The sequence below is a fragment of the Blennius ocellaris genome, assembly GCF_963422515.1.
Source record: "Blennius ocellaris genome assembly, chromosome: 15".
Taxonomy (NCBI): domain Eukaryota; kingdom Metazoa; phylum Chordata; class Actinopteri; order Blenniiformes; family Blenniidae; genus Blennius; species Blennius ocellaris.
In genome coordinates, this window is record NC_137664.1 from 6,827,327 (window position 1) to 6,841,442 (window position 14,116).

The following is a 14,116-nucleotide window of genomic DNA, read 5'->3' on the forward strand; positions in this document are numbered from 1 at the left end:
TAAGGATTTGAGAAATGTTCTCATATACCCCCAAAAATTTAAATGGAAAAAAAAAATCTGAAACCATTTGGGTGTATCGACATCATTTATGTAAAAATATGCAAATCCAAAATGGTCATTGAGCACTATGTTGAGATCTCCATTACAACCACATTCAGAGTTTAGCTTTCACCATTCTATTTCATAAAAAAAAAAAAAAAAAAAGACATCATGGAGACATACAACTACTTAACGGTGATGTTGATGATGCTGATGTCTTCGTATGGTTTGTCAGTCTTTGGGTTCACCTTCATGTTGGAGATCCTCTGCACGGCCTCCATGCCTTTTGTGCACCGTCCAAACACGGTGTGCTTGTTATCGAGCCAAGGCTGCATCACACAAAACACAACAGGTGGTGGTCAGAAAGCTGCACGGCAGCTTCAGCCTCACATCTCTTTCATTACAGGCTACACCAGTATTATAGAAACACAATCCTAGCCATTTCCGTTTTTTTTTTTTTTTGGTTAATCCAGTGAGCCCAGCACCCACTGTCGCACCTTATAGGGCTTTGATTTTTTAAAAGGGAATCATGACAAAAACAAGTTTGGGAACCACTAATGAACCATTTTAATTCATCTATTTCACAAGTTTAAATTTACATCGGTTAACACCAAAATTAAGTCACGACTTGATAATTAGGTGCGGAATTTATTACACTATTCTTCATAGTGTATACAGAGATGCTTTAATTTGGTATTAAGAGCTATAATTGGTAGACGTGTAAATTCACAAACGTGTACATAGTTGTACGATTTTTTTTTAAGTGACATGTTAAATGGAATCTGTGTAGCATATGGATTTGTGTCCTACAGCTGTGTTTGTAATTGTGTATTCACTCATTTAAAAACGTACCTTTAAACTTACTAGATGGAATATAATGTCTTATGTTGTCAACTTTAAAGAATTTCCTTCTGTGATTAATAAAGTATTTTTATTCTATTCACAATAGAATAGAAAATCCCAATTATAATTGTTGCTCAGCACTTCTATTAACTCGTACTAGACATTTATTATTTTTCTATACACTTCTGCTGTGTCCTAGTGAGCTTTAATTGCATTGTACTTTTAATATTGTTCGATAAATACACCATTATCTGGATTTGTGTAATCCTATAAGTATTTTATGATGATCATATATTTTCACACAGCTCTTTAAGGAGGTCACTTACCGTGGGAACCACAGTGATGAAAAACTGTGAGCCGTTGGTACCGGGGCCGCCATTCGCCATACTGAGTGTGTACGGGCGGTCGTGTCTCAGCGTGGCGTGGAACTCATCTTCAAACTCCCCTCCCCAGATACTCTCTCCCCCCATGCCCGTGCCTGTGGGGTCGCCTGTCTGAATCATGAAACCCTGCACACAAGTAGAGGCGGAGATTAGGTGACACATTTTCCCAAACAGAGAATTTATTCCATCTTCTAATGAGAAGATTTACCTTGATGACTCTGTGGAAAATGTGGCCATTGTAGTAGCCGTTCCTGCTGTGCACACAGAAGTTCTCCACTGTTTTCGGGCACCTGAAAACATAAACAGTAAATCTGTGCTCTCGGGCTCACGGAGAGGACTTCTGAACAAAGCGACTGTGTTCATACTGTTAACTTACTCCACAGGGAACAACTTGATGTGGATGTCTCCCATCGTGGTGTGGATGATGGCGCTGTCAGAAACTCTCTTGGGACCCTCAGCCTGCGTGGCGGCCATCACCTCTTCCTTCGAGGGCTTTTCGTTAAAGATGTCTCTGTCTGAATCTGCACTCTTTGTATCCTCTGGCTCCCTTTTTGTAAACTTAGGAGGAAGACGAAGAAACCCTTAAAACTACACAAATCACAAAAGACGCAAGGTGTGAACAAATTAAAGTCCTGCCATCTCACCATGTAGAAGCGGTTCTTCTTAAATGCCGTGCAGAAGATGGTGGGGTCCGGCTCCACGTTGTCTAAGGCAGGATTGTCGGAGGCTTTCATTTCTATGGTGGGCGCCACATTCATGGTCTTTGCCACGCCCTGGAACAGGCTCAGCTGAACCACACGGATGTTCTCCAGCTTCCCGAGGATTCGCACGCATCTGAGTGGGGGTGGGGGGTGCAAAATAAGTCCCGTGGTAATTATTTATTTACACAAATTTATTTGAGCATACCTGTTGGTTTCCACATTGATGACCTTGATGCCCAGCATGGTTCCATACAGCACAAAGTGGCCCGTCTCATCAAAGATGATGTTGGTCAATCGGATGCCATCCACCTTCTCCAGTTCTCTCTCCACAGCCATCCGTCTCCCAAACTCCATGTCAGGCAGCTGCTGCCTCATTTGCTGCAACTCTGTGAACATCTGATGTGTGAAACAAGTGTGATGAGCAACACATGAAGTCACAGTATTAACCAAGATGCATCCTGAGAAATGCAAGAAAACTTACCGTCAACGATTCGTCGAACACTCTCATCAGTTTTCCTGTGAGGAAACGGAAGATTCGGACTTTTCTATCAGAGGCAATGGTGGCCATTTTCTTTCCCTCAGTGGAAAATGCAAGGCTGGTGGGGTAGGTTTTATGTTTGGCAAATTCATACAAGTCTGTGTCTGTTTTGAATTCCCAATGTACATTTTTAGGGAACCGAAATTCATTCGGAAGGCCAGTCCAGTACTCGAGCATGCCTGCTTTGTCAGCAGACACAATGACTCTGAATTTAGGATTGAGGCGAATTTGGGACAATGGTGAGGAATGCATCTTGTCAAAGATGTGGAGAGGATTGTTGCTTCCCCTTCCATCATAGACGAAAATTTTCCCTGTTGATTTCTCTGAACAGGCCACTGTGGAAATGGCATCTCCAGGATTGTAGATCCACTCAGACTGGCCTGGTTGAAAGCTAAAAGAAAAAAAAAACCAACAAAAAAAACCCCATCATAAGACACTGAGAAACTGTAAACAGACATGAAGGAAATTTGAGATTTTGGGCATACCCTAGTTTCAGCATATTGATCATGTCAAAGTTAACCACATCAAATACTTTCATGGCCTGATCGTCTCCAACTGAACAGAGAAGGGCCCCTTCGGCACTGACCGCAATGCTCTCTATCACACCTGTGCACAAAAAGAAAAACATCTTCACCGTCAATGTTCTTCAAGAGGGAATGATGCACTCTGCATTGACCAAAAAAAAAAAAAAAAAAAGTAAATTTAAAATCTTACCGAGATGACTTCTGAAGTGTTTCACAAACTCTATTCCCTCATCCTCCTTCTTCTTCCAAAACTTGACGTGACCATCCTGACTGGCTGTGATGATGAAGTCTGTCCTGAAACGGAAGAATAGTTTCTGATTAAATAATATAATTACCTAGTTTATTAATATTGTATATATATATATATATATATATATATATATATATATATATACATATGCAATGTCTATTACAAAAAGTCTTCAAATTATGAATGATCATGTTTGATGATAACCTGGCTGCAGTGCAAAGTAACCCCACAGGGACAGACTGCAGTTTGCATGAAGCTCGTCACTTACTTAGAGCAGACTAAGTGTGTGATGACATCTCTGTGCATATAACTCCGCTCATACATCGCAGCTGACGGCAGGTTGTCCAGATAGACCCGCTCAAACTCGAGCACTGAAGAAGACACAAACAACACCAAGTTGGCGCGGCAGAGGAGGTTAGCCCTGTTAGCGTAAGTTAGCATGAGTCACAGATTGTCAATAAAAGTGGCACATTCGCTATTGTAACGCAAACCTTTTCTTTTCTTGGCCGTTGTGGCTTCGCTGGGCATGGGCCCGACCCACTCGGCATCCTCTTCCTCGGCTTCTCCATCCTGAGAATCCTCAGCTTTCCGTTTGAGATCCGCATTGTTTTCAGTCTCCGCCATTGCTGCAACACCTCAGTGTGCGGTCCTTTCCTTGGTACAGTACTTCCGTTTGTTTCCTGTGCCTCTATTCAATTAAAATGTGCCATTAAAACATGAAACTAGTGTTCATAATTCACACAATTTCTATTCTATTTTTATCTTGTCAGGCTACAGATATTTTTCTGAGTTTAAAGGCAGGGTTTTATTCTTTTATTTTATTTTTTTGCCACTTTGTTTCTGAGGGACCGTTTCTCACAGAACACTTGGAGCAAACCAAAATCCCCTTTTAGGGAAGTTAAATTATTTTCTGTATTTTTTTATGCCAATGTGTATCTATCAGGGTGACAAGTGCGTCAAAAGGGAATTTTATCAATATAATCTACAAACATTTATGCAAAAAATCTGTTTAAAATTGAAAACAAAAATCTAAATTCCGACAACAAATCTCCCCGACCCCCGTGTACTCGGAAGTAAACAATAAACTCACATGCGGAGCGACATGGCTAGAGAAAGGAGAGATTGAAAAAGTGTCACTTTTGAAACAAGTTACAATCATAAAGACGAACGATCTGCTGCCTGTGTTTTTACATAAGCATCAGGCAGACTAAGAATTGGTTTTATTTGCAGCTAAAACACAGGCGTTGCGGCACAATGAGTAATATTTATATCCAAGAGCCCCCAACTAATGGAAAGGTGAGTGCCACTTTGCTCTTTTAATCTTTTACTTTACTGTGGATTTTTAATAGGTGTGCATTCAAAATTACAGTAACTACATAAGGCTTGAATTTCAAATATTGTACATTGTTGTTAATCAATTCTTATGAAACCTCGGTGTTGTCTAATATGTGCGTTTCGTTTAATGCAAATTAATGATGTACTCGTCCTTTTGGAACCAGATAATTAATTGTGAGCGAACTTCTGATCTTCCCCTAAGGTCCTGCTAAAAACCTCAGCAGGTGAGATTGACATCGAGCTTTGGTCCAAGGAGGCTCCTAAAGCATGCAGGAACTTCGTTCAGCTCTGCATGGAAGGTAGGATTTAAATAGAATATCGACTTTTTGATAAGGTGAAATATAGCGGAATAATGCAGAATAAAAGAGAAAGGGAGGAATAAATAACGCTGTTGTATAATGTAAAAAAAAAAAATTAAAATGATAAAAAGGAAAAAAAAAAACTATATTCATATACATAAATGTGCCATTTGAGATGGTTTGAGCGTAGGTACAAATGGAGGAAGAAAAGTAGAAGGCCACTTCCCAAAAGGTTATGACCATGTGTCAAATGTAAAATTGAAAGATAATACAATAAAAATATGTTATTAATTCCATATGGAAATTAATACTTACAAACTCTACAGATAACATGGATATTAAAATATCAATACAACAGAAGTTAGAATATTACATTAATTTCTGCAAGAGCTGTGACTCATAAAACACTGTCACCTTTCCGCAGAGCTGGACTGGTGGTGTTGAAACCCCTGGGCTTGTGGAAAAACATGACTCGCACAGTACTGGCCAGTCTGTCCCAGTGGACGTAGATGTGGCTTTGTGAATTAAAGTACAATTTATTTAAAAGCATATTTCTTTATCTTTCAGGTTACTATGATGGCACAATTTTCCACCGGGTTGTGCCTGAGTTCATTATTCAGGGTGGAGATCCCACTGGAACAGGGGAGGGCGGAGAGTCCATCTACGGCCGGCCATTCAAGGTCCACCCGATTAACTTCTTTTGTAAAAAACTGTAAAAAAAAAAATTTTAAAGAATGATGAGCATTGAGGAGACGGTAACTGTAATGACCAGTCAACCTTTCAGGAAGACATCTTTCGCTTCAACTTGTGTCCTCACACTTTCAGGATGAGTTTCACTCCAGATTGCGCTTCATTCGGAGAGGCCTGGTCGCCATGGCGAATGCCGGGCCACACGATAACGGAAGTCAGTTTTTCTTCACCTTGGCCCGTGCGGATGAGCTCAACAACAAACACACAATATTTGGCAAGGTGGGTCTAAACGGATGCACTATTTAGAAGACAAATAAGTTCTTCAATGTGAAGTGATTGTATAAGCTGCCAGGGCACATTTTTTTGCAGATCTGCACACAATTGTTCAAAGTTAATGTTTTTTTTTTCTTTTCTCGACAACGTTCCCTGCAGGTCACAGGAGACACTGTGTATAATATGCTCCGACTGGCAGATGTTGAATGTGATCATGAAGAACGACCCCTAAAACCCCACAAGTTAAGAGTTGCTGAGGTATTTTCTTCAATTGATTCATTCATATAAAAAAAATAATAACTGAAGTCCTGATATTTTATTATTCGTATGTATTTGTGACAAACACTTTTTGTATCATCCAGGTGCTTCATTCTCCTTTTGATGACATTGAGCCTCGTGAAACTAAAAGATCCAAGAAGGACAAAGACAAAGAGGAGCCAAAGAAATCACAATCTAAAGCCACAAAGTAAGTTTTCAAACTTGAACTTCAATATACTTTAACTCCTTAGTTTTTCTGAGTTTCACTTTGCTCGTTGTTTTTTGAGTTTATTTTTCATACTGATCAGTCTTTTTAAGTTTGTGTCACTTCAGTGGCATCAATATGTTTTTAACAGGTATGTGTCTGTCACTATTTGTTATAATAATCATATATTCAGTCAGACATACTGTCATTGTGCAATTCTACTAATTTTCAGAATTTTTTTTTAAAATTAGACAAAAATAATATAAAACATAAAACTCAAACAATGTGTTAATTATGTTTGTAGTTCTTAGTTCAAGTTGCTTCTGTGTTCGATGTTTATTTTCATAGGAATTTCAGTCTGTTATCTTTCGGGGAAGAGGCAGAAGAAGAAGAGGAGGTGGCGACTCAAGTCAGTCAGGTACTGAATTCTAAAACTTTTCGTGTAAGAGACCATCATGGCTTTTTATCTCAGCTTTTGACTGTCATTTCAGTCACTCATCACAGCGACAAACAGTAAGTGTAAAAAAAAAAAAGGGCATCACTGCTTTGAAATGAAGGATCATACATACATATCTATCATTATCTGTATCAGGAGAAATCCATAGTAAAAACCTCAGGAGACACAAAACACAAGAATCAGACTGAAAGCATTTAAAAGGTTTAAGAGAAATTAATACGTAATTGTTGCATTAATGAAAAGGTGTCACCTTTAGCCTTGATGTGTAAGAATAAACAGTCTTTTGACCTCAGTGAAAAATAAAATATTTGTTTTTGGATGCTTTAAAACATAAGAAAAGATATAGATTATTTTCATGAAGAAAACTGTTTTACAATTTTGGGGTTGCTTTTAGGAATATTTTTCCATTCGATGTCTGATATTTGTTGTTTATTTTGCTGTTCTTGTTATTTTATATTTCAATACCTGTCTCCAGACATTTAAAGGAAAGAGCAAAAGCAGCCACGACCTTCTGAAAGATGACCCCAGACTGAGCTCCATTCCAGCAGTTGATAAGTAAAGACATCCAAGCGTCGAGTATTTAAAACATCCTTTATACTTCTTTGTGAGAATGAAAAAAAAACGATTTTATTTTCAAAGGAAAAAGAAAAAAGGAACACCTGGAGGTGCAGACGAGGTCAGTAGTAAAAACAAAATCTGGGGATTTAAGGTATTAAACGTTCCTGTTGTCACAGTTCTCTGATTGAAAGTTTTTTATGTTTTTTATGTGTTTTTTTTTTTTCAGTCGGATGACGAAGCTGATGGGGATGTCGAGGGCGATGCAGACTACGACTCAGATGAGAGAGAGAAGATGAGGGAGCTCATTGGTAAAAAGCTGAAGAAGGAGAAAGGTGCAGAGAAAGCGGCGGAGCCCAGCGAGGAGGAGCGAGGGAAGAAGAGCAACCGCAGGTAGGACGCCACCTGTCTATCTCAGTACCTGCAATTATTCTTAATTGACAATAATAGTTTTTCATGCATATAGATATTTTTTTTTTCAGTTTCAATCTTGGTTTAATACCATTTGCATCCTGCACCCTTGATCCTGGAGGGCCACAGTTCTGCATTTGCCACTGGTCCCCATTTCATTACAGCAGAGTTTAAAAAGCCGTACATGATCAGGCTTTCTGCGGAGTTTCACAATGACAAATTCTTCACATTCATGTGGATGTTGTAGCAGCAGGGTGTTGGAAAAGATGCCTGGTCGTGGCTCCCTATAATGATAAAAAGAGAAGGAGAGTGAGGTTGAGTTCACAAAGTGGTTTATAAATGTATATTATCTGTTAATCTTATATAACTGCAGAATAAAAGTCCACATGTATACACACTCATCTTTGATTAATATACAGTTACCAAATGATCTAACAGGCATTTCAGGTGGAAGCAAGAGAACATGCAAACTCCTCACAGTAATAGAATCAAACTTACTTTGAGGCAATTATTGGGGATTATCATCATTCGCCTGCTCAGTTGAAGGATTCTTCTTGAAACAAAACTATAATATAACCCAGAAACCAAAACAATATTATGTTTATTGTGTTTAAGGCATTCAGAAAAACGTTTGTATTGAGTTAAGCTCTGTACAACTTATAGGTATGCCCTCCTATTTGTTGTTGATGTGGTTCCCTTAAGAAAATGAATTGCCCGCTGTTGTTTTTCTACCCACTTATCTATGGCTACAGGTGACATTAAGAGAAGAGCAGGATAAACTCATGTCACCAGTCCATCACAGGGCAAACAACTACTGAAAATTTAGAGTCAGCGATGTTGGAGGATCCAGGAAAGAACCACTTTGGGACAGGATGGAAATTAAAGCCACAAATGACTTGCCGAGAAACAAACGTGTACCTTTTCTCTATCATAGAAAATACTAACCATGACACCACCAAGAGAACTGAAAAAGTTCAAAGGTTTGTTGCACATTTTTAGTATTTCTCTTGTAATGCAGCATCTTAATCAAAAGGGGGAGCCGTCTGATCATGTTTATTCAAGACAGCCCCACAGGTCATCTTGAGTATCTCTTGTCTATTTATAAAAGTGCTAATTTAAAAATGATTGTCTCATAAATTCATATTGAAGAGGATAATGGTCTTACAGTTAGACCGGCAAGGAAATTTGCTTTTCTCAATAAACAATCCCACAATTGATTGGGCAGTATTTTATTCTGCAACTTCAAACATTTAAAAAATGGCAAACAAAAATACCAGGAAAAACCCCAGGCACCAAGAAAAAAAGTTATCTAAAATCAGTTTTGACTTGAGAGAAATCCCAAAACATTTCACTCATTGTCAAATGTGACAAGTAAATGACTCCTGGACTTTCACCCACTTATGTTACCATCCAGTTTAAATTGTGAAGGGGAGAACAGAATGTGAAGACAAAATATGCTTGAAGGCTTTGTTCTTACAAGTTGGACAGAGGCACAAGAAATGACAACCAAAAATCTGTGTATCATCAAGATTTATTCACAGTCTATTAAATCAGAGTAGCCGTTGAAGAGTTGAAGCCACAGACTTCAGGGTCTTTGTGACCAAAACAACAAACAAACACTCACCCCATTGCAACTAAATAAAATAGATGAACTGGCCCAAGTAAGCGCAGTCCGTCTGAAAGTCGGGAACAGAGTGTTTTCGCGTTTTAACTTGACAGATATTAGCTGCTCGACATGAAGACAGAGTGAGTTTGTAAAAATGTCCCGGAGGTCCAGGCTCACTGAAAACAATCATTACCTTGTATTAATTACTGTCTCTCCGCTGCAGCAAATCCCTCATAAACAGACTTTCATCTGAGGGCTTTTCTAAAGAGATTGTGATCAATGAGGTACTTTGATGTACAAACATGCACTGTGAGGGATTTCGCGGCTGCAGTTCAGTCGCCTTTAAAATGCAAGAATCGGCATATCACAGTTTTGAGCTCTCATCTCAGATAATGCTCGATGAGCGATGCACAGGGTTAAAAGTCAGCTCTCATTAGCAGTAAAACAAAGAAATTATCAAGCAAACACTTCAGATCAAACATTAGTAATTTCAGACATAATGGATTATGATAGTTGTCAAAAGATTAATTAAAATTCATCTCATTGGAATCAAAACCATCTTCCATATTGATTTATACAATTCAGGAGCCAGTCATAGATGCACACAGAGAGACAGAAACTCACATTCACGTAATCAATTACCCTCAAACATGCATCTTTGGTCTGTGGGAGGAAACCTGGGTACCCAAATAAAGCCGACACACAGGGAGAACTTGCAAACTTGCACAGGAAAGCCCAGTGACCACTACACCACTCTGTGCCCCCACTCCACAGAGCAGCAAAATACATTTAGGCACATAAATGAGAAATGAAAATTATATGAAGATGAGGGAGGAAAATTATAATCTAGATATTATAATTGTTTGGGACAGTAATGTGGTGGTTAACACACACACACACACAGACACACACACACGCATCACAAGGAGAGTAACCTGGGTTTGTATGTGTTCCTTTTGCAGGATGCCTTTACTTGCCCCCACAATAAAAAAGACTTGCATGCTTGGATAATTATGACTTTAGGTGGCCTGTGTAGGTTTGTAGGGTTCGGCCTATTCTCACAAGTCATGACTCTTCCAAGTTTTGACCAACTGAAGCACTCTTTCAGGTGGCACAGTGCAGAAGTAAAAGCATTGGTTCCTACTTAAGTAGATTTTGCATGTTCTCTCTGTTCATTACTTTTCGATCAATGTCCATTGGGACTGTGTCCAGCACCCTGTAGCTTTAACTTGGATAAAGAGAGTATGGAAGATGGATGAATGACTAAGTACAGTGTAGTTTCAGTGGCTTTCCTTGCTTTCACTTGTCTTCTCCAAATGTCATCCACATTTCTTCAGGCTCAGTTTCCAAACACATCCACTCGCTTTCACACTCACACACATTAATCTGAGCCGTAGCTCACTGGACCAACATCAGTGGGCCTCGTATTTGAAGCAGGAATCTTGGCACACAAAGCAAATTACTTACTTACTGAGCCGAAGTTGATGCAAACAGTGCGTCAGCCTGAGCCAACATGTGCGTGTGAGAATGTGTGAGTGAGGGTGAGAGTGGAACGTGAACGTGTGCGAGACAGCATTAGCGCGAAAATGACCTGAGAAGAACAAGAGCGCGATTTATCTTTCATCTCTCTTTGAAGCCCGCAGCTCTGCTGGTTATCTCTGCTCCATATCCTCTTAACAGGTAGCCCTCAACACACCTAATCAACCCTTCTCTCATTAGTGCTTAAGGGATAAGGAGCTGTGTGTGTGTGTGTGTGTGTGTGTGTGTGTGTGTGTGTGTGTGTGTGTGTGTGTGTGTGTGTGTGTGTGTGTGTGTGTGTGTGTGTGTGTGTGTGTGCGTGTGCGTGTGCGTGTGTGCACCCTGACTGACAGCAGGCAGACAGTAGTATATTAAACACAAGCGCAGCTTGTTTTGCTACAAGAACTGTAACCCAACACAGTGGTTTGTCTTGGCAGGGAATCAAAGGGCATGCCGGTAGGTACAGTGTTAGCCCGGGACAAAGGGGGCATTGTTGCATGGTGAGCTCTGCTGTGGGCTTCCAGCTACAATCGGCACAAAGTCGGAGCTCCAGCTGCTATCTCATCACCTGGGAAAAAAGTAGTGCGGATGTCAAAATAAGTGCTTTTTCCTCACTTCTGACTAATGCAGGACTTTTATTTTCCCACCCTCGTATCTTTTAATTCATTAAAATCTACTGTATACACAGCACAGAAAGCTGTGTTCTTATAGTGTTGTTTGTCGTACCTGTGCTTCTTGGCAATGAATCTCATTCCCTTGAAAATCCTTATTTCCTTTTTATATTGTGCCAGCTTAAATAGCAAATATGCATTTTGTAGGTTGAGCAGCAGGGCTGAGGAGCATTGTCATGTTGATGGTTTGATTTTGGCCCCAGGTTGTGGAGATTTTGGATTGCCAGTGGTCGCAGAATCTCATCTCAGTATCTCTTTGCATTGGAAACAACCATGCTTAGCCCAACTTCTCATCCCACAAAGCATGCATGCCGCTGACAAATGCAGCCTCTTTTTTTTAAAAAGTAAGCACAGACTTTCCAATAGTATCGGTTTTGCAGTCAAAAAACTGTAACAACAAAGAAAAGGATTTGCTAAACACAATTTTTTTTTTTTTTTTTTCTTGTCAAGACAAGAAAGCTGCTCTGTTTGAGTGAAAATTGAAGCATCACATTCTATTCCACTCACCGATCACACACAGGCAACATCTGAGCAGAGCTGTATATACAAGTTACAGAAGTCTTACACGTGCGCAACCATGTTGAAAAATGAACTCTGGGTATGCAAGTTGTGAAAGATTCAACACAATTCTTTTGAATTTGAAATCTTCCTGTTCGTAAAATTGAAAACTGCTTCAAATTCCCAGTTCCTATGCAACAGGAACACTTTATTAATGTATATGAGTAATAACTGTCAAGTCAATATTGAGACTGAGAAAACCATGAAAAATAGAGGCACAGAATAGTTTTTACATCTATCTTTTGACAGTCTCCAGCAGCCGATGATCTTCTACTACAATATCCCATAATTGCAAAACGCTCGGGCTTGTACTCGTTCTCCGTTAGTGAACTAGCTGCCAAATAATGGTGCACTGTCCCTGGAACGAGCCCACGTCTAAATCTGAGGATGAGTCACAATCGATCAAAAGAGACCCAATTTACACCGAGTTTGTCTCAACTTGCTGTGAGGTTTGACGTGTTCGGCAATTCCGGTGAAGCTTTTATGCTCGGTTTGACACTCCTTTTATTCACGCTGGGATTGATCAAGTCTGATTTTCCTCTGTTTGAAGTAGGCCTCTTTTTAAAAGGACGAGAGTGGGGGACAAGAGGAGGGGGCTGCGCTTTATAAAAGACACTACTGAATGAAGTCCCAAAAAGCAGTGTATGTGGTAGTCGCCACTTTTGTTAAACCCGACGGGGCATGACTGGAGAAGCAAAACGCTTCCATATGGCTGTGGGACCCAGTGTGAGCTGCCTCTGCCAGCAGGCCCTGGCTCCCTCTGCTGCTTCTAGTAATGGCCTCTCAGTTACTGCAGTCTGGAGATAATGATAGAACTGCACTTCCTGTTATTTATATCACTTGTTATCACATACGTATGCTTAGAGACTTCGTTAATGCAGGTAACTGACTTTAACAGGCTCACATGTCATCCAGATCCACACATAGTATTCCAGTGATGAATGAGACGTGTTTGTATTGGATATCCTGTATCATATGTAGAAGTGTGTGCGTATTCTCAAGGGCTTCTTGTAACAATTTCTTTATTTACGAAGTAATTATACTCGTGCTATGAGTTTAATGGTGATCAAAGCCCTAAACGTTGGAGGAAGATGCTTTAGGGATCCTCTTTAAGAAACACTAATGTTCAGATTATATACTTAAGACGGTGAGAAGAAGCAACAACAAAACAGCTGAGATGATAACCAACATGTAGAGAGGAGCAGAAAGCTCTTATTTAATGTTAAGTTAAGGTTGTAAATTCACTATACATCACATACATACAGGCTGATGTTAATGTTACAGCAGGACATCTTTCAAATTGCGGTCAAAAGGAGTGATTTATACTTGAAATGAGGTACAAAATGGGATATTAACCATTACTACTAACGCTTGTCAGTCAGCACAGGGAACAGGGCAGACGGAGACAGGAGCTTTACATAATGGACAACAAAAGTAACGTTTAATTCCATATTTGTAATCAGCCTTTTAACTCTCAAAAATAGTGGTAAAGTTTTTACTTTAACTAAAACTGCTCATTCTGTGCATAATTGTTGTTATTCAAAAACAAATATGGTTGGTGGTGAAGCATTTTGTGGCGATGATAACATAATCTTCCATCAACATGGAATTGATATATATTTTTAAAAAAAGTGTTAAAGTGAAGACATAAAGTCACTGCTTCCTTCCGAATCAAAGGTGCCAGTTCTTTTCATTAAAGGATAATATTTCACAGATTTTAAATGTTTAGTCTAAAGAATCTCACCACAGATCCCTCAGTCTGAAGTATTTATTAAATGTTTCACACAATTGCCACACTTGAGAACCAGCTATGGCTTTTTCTGCTATGCGGCCATAAATCTAGCAATAAATCAAACTTCATGTATTTATGATTATAAACAATTATTCTAAAAGCTGCTGCTCCATTTATTTTATTTTTTGTTGCTCAGCTAATTGTTTAATCGACTCTGTCCCTGCAGTTATTCTCGGTCTTGCCATTCCTGGCTTTGGTGCTCTGGCCCAC

General features: G+C 39.5%; 2 protein-coding genes across 2 annotated transcripts in view; one reads left to right on the forward strand and one right to left on the reverse strand.

Moving 5' to 3' along the window:
• Positions 1-83: 83 nt before the first annotated feature.
• ppwd1 (peptidylprolyl isomerase domain and WD repeat containing 1) lies at positions 84-3,906 on the reverse strand. The gene is made up of 11 exons (XM_080509613.1): positions 3,770-3,906; positions 3,547-3,649; positions 3,219-3,322; positions 2,990-3,110; positions 2,448-2,895; positions 2,172-2,362; positions 1,910-2,099; positions 1,642-1,823; positions 1,474-1,555; positions 1,209-1,391; positions 84-368 (listed from the first exon to the last, which is right to left on the reverse strand). Exons 1-11 carry the CDS (start codon positions 3,900-3,902, stop codon positions 225-227), a joined length of 1,881 nt encoding a protein of 626 aa, XP_080365739.1. The 5' UTR covers positions 3,903-3,906; the 3' UTR covers positions 84-224.
• A 474-nt stretch (positions 3,907-4,380) lies between these two features.
• Positions 4,381-14,116, forward strand: part of cwc27 (CWC27 spliceosome associated cyclophilin) — a 32,723-nt gene continuing 22,987 nt past the window's right edge. Inside the window, exons 1-10 of the mRNA XM_080510319.1 lie at positions 4,381-4,574; positions 4,816-4,912; positions 5,480-5,592; positions 5,738-5,881; positions 6,035-6,133; positions 6,238-6,341; positions 6,687-6,756; positions 7,271-7,350; positions 7,435-7,471; positions 7,580-7,743. Of these exons, the coding sequence (XP_080366445.1) occupies positions 4,533-4,574; positions 4,816-4,912; positions 5,480-5,592; positions 5,738-5,881; positions 6,035-6,133; positions 6,238-6,341; positions 6,687-6,756; positions 7,271-7,350; positions 7,435-7,471; positions 7,580-7,743 (950 nt within the window). The 5' untranslated portion in view covers positions 4,381-4,532. The remainder of the gene's footprint in view (positions 4,575-4,815; positions 4,913-5,479; positions 5,593-5,737; positions 5,882-6,034; positions 6,134-6,237; positions 6,342-6,686; positions 6,757-7,270; positions 7,351-7,434; positions 7,472-7,579; positions 7,744-14,116) is intronic.

Coding starts and splice junctions, on each gene's coding strand:
- ppwd1 (XM_080509613.1), bottom strand. CDS start 3,902: ATGGCGGAGACTGAAAACAATGCGGATCTCAAACGGAAAGCTGAGGAT. Junction 2,100..2,171: donor ATCAATGTGGAAACCAACAG/GTATGCTCAAAT, acceptor ACCCCCACTCAG/ATGCGTGCGAATCCTCGGGA. Junction 1,824..1,909: donor AGAAGAACCGCTTCTACATG/GTGAGATGGCAG, acceptor CTTCCTCCTAAG/TTTACAAAAAGGGAGCCAGA.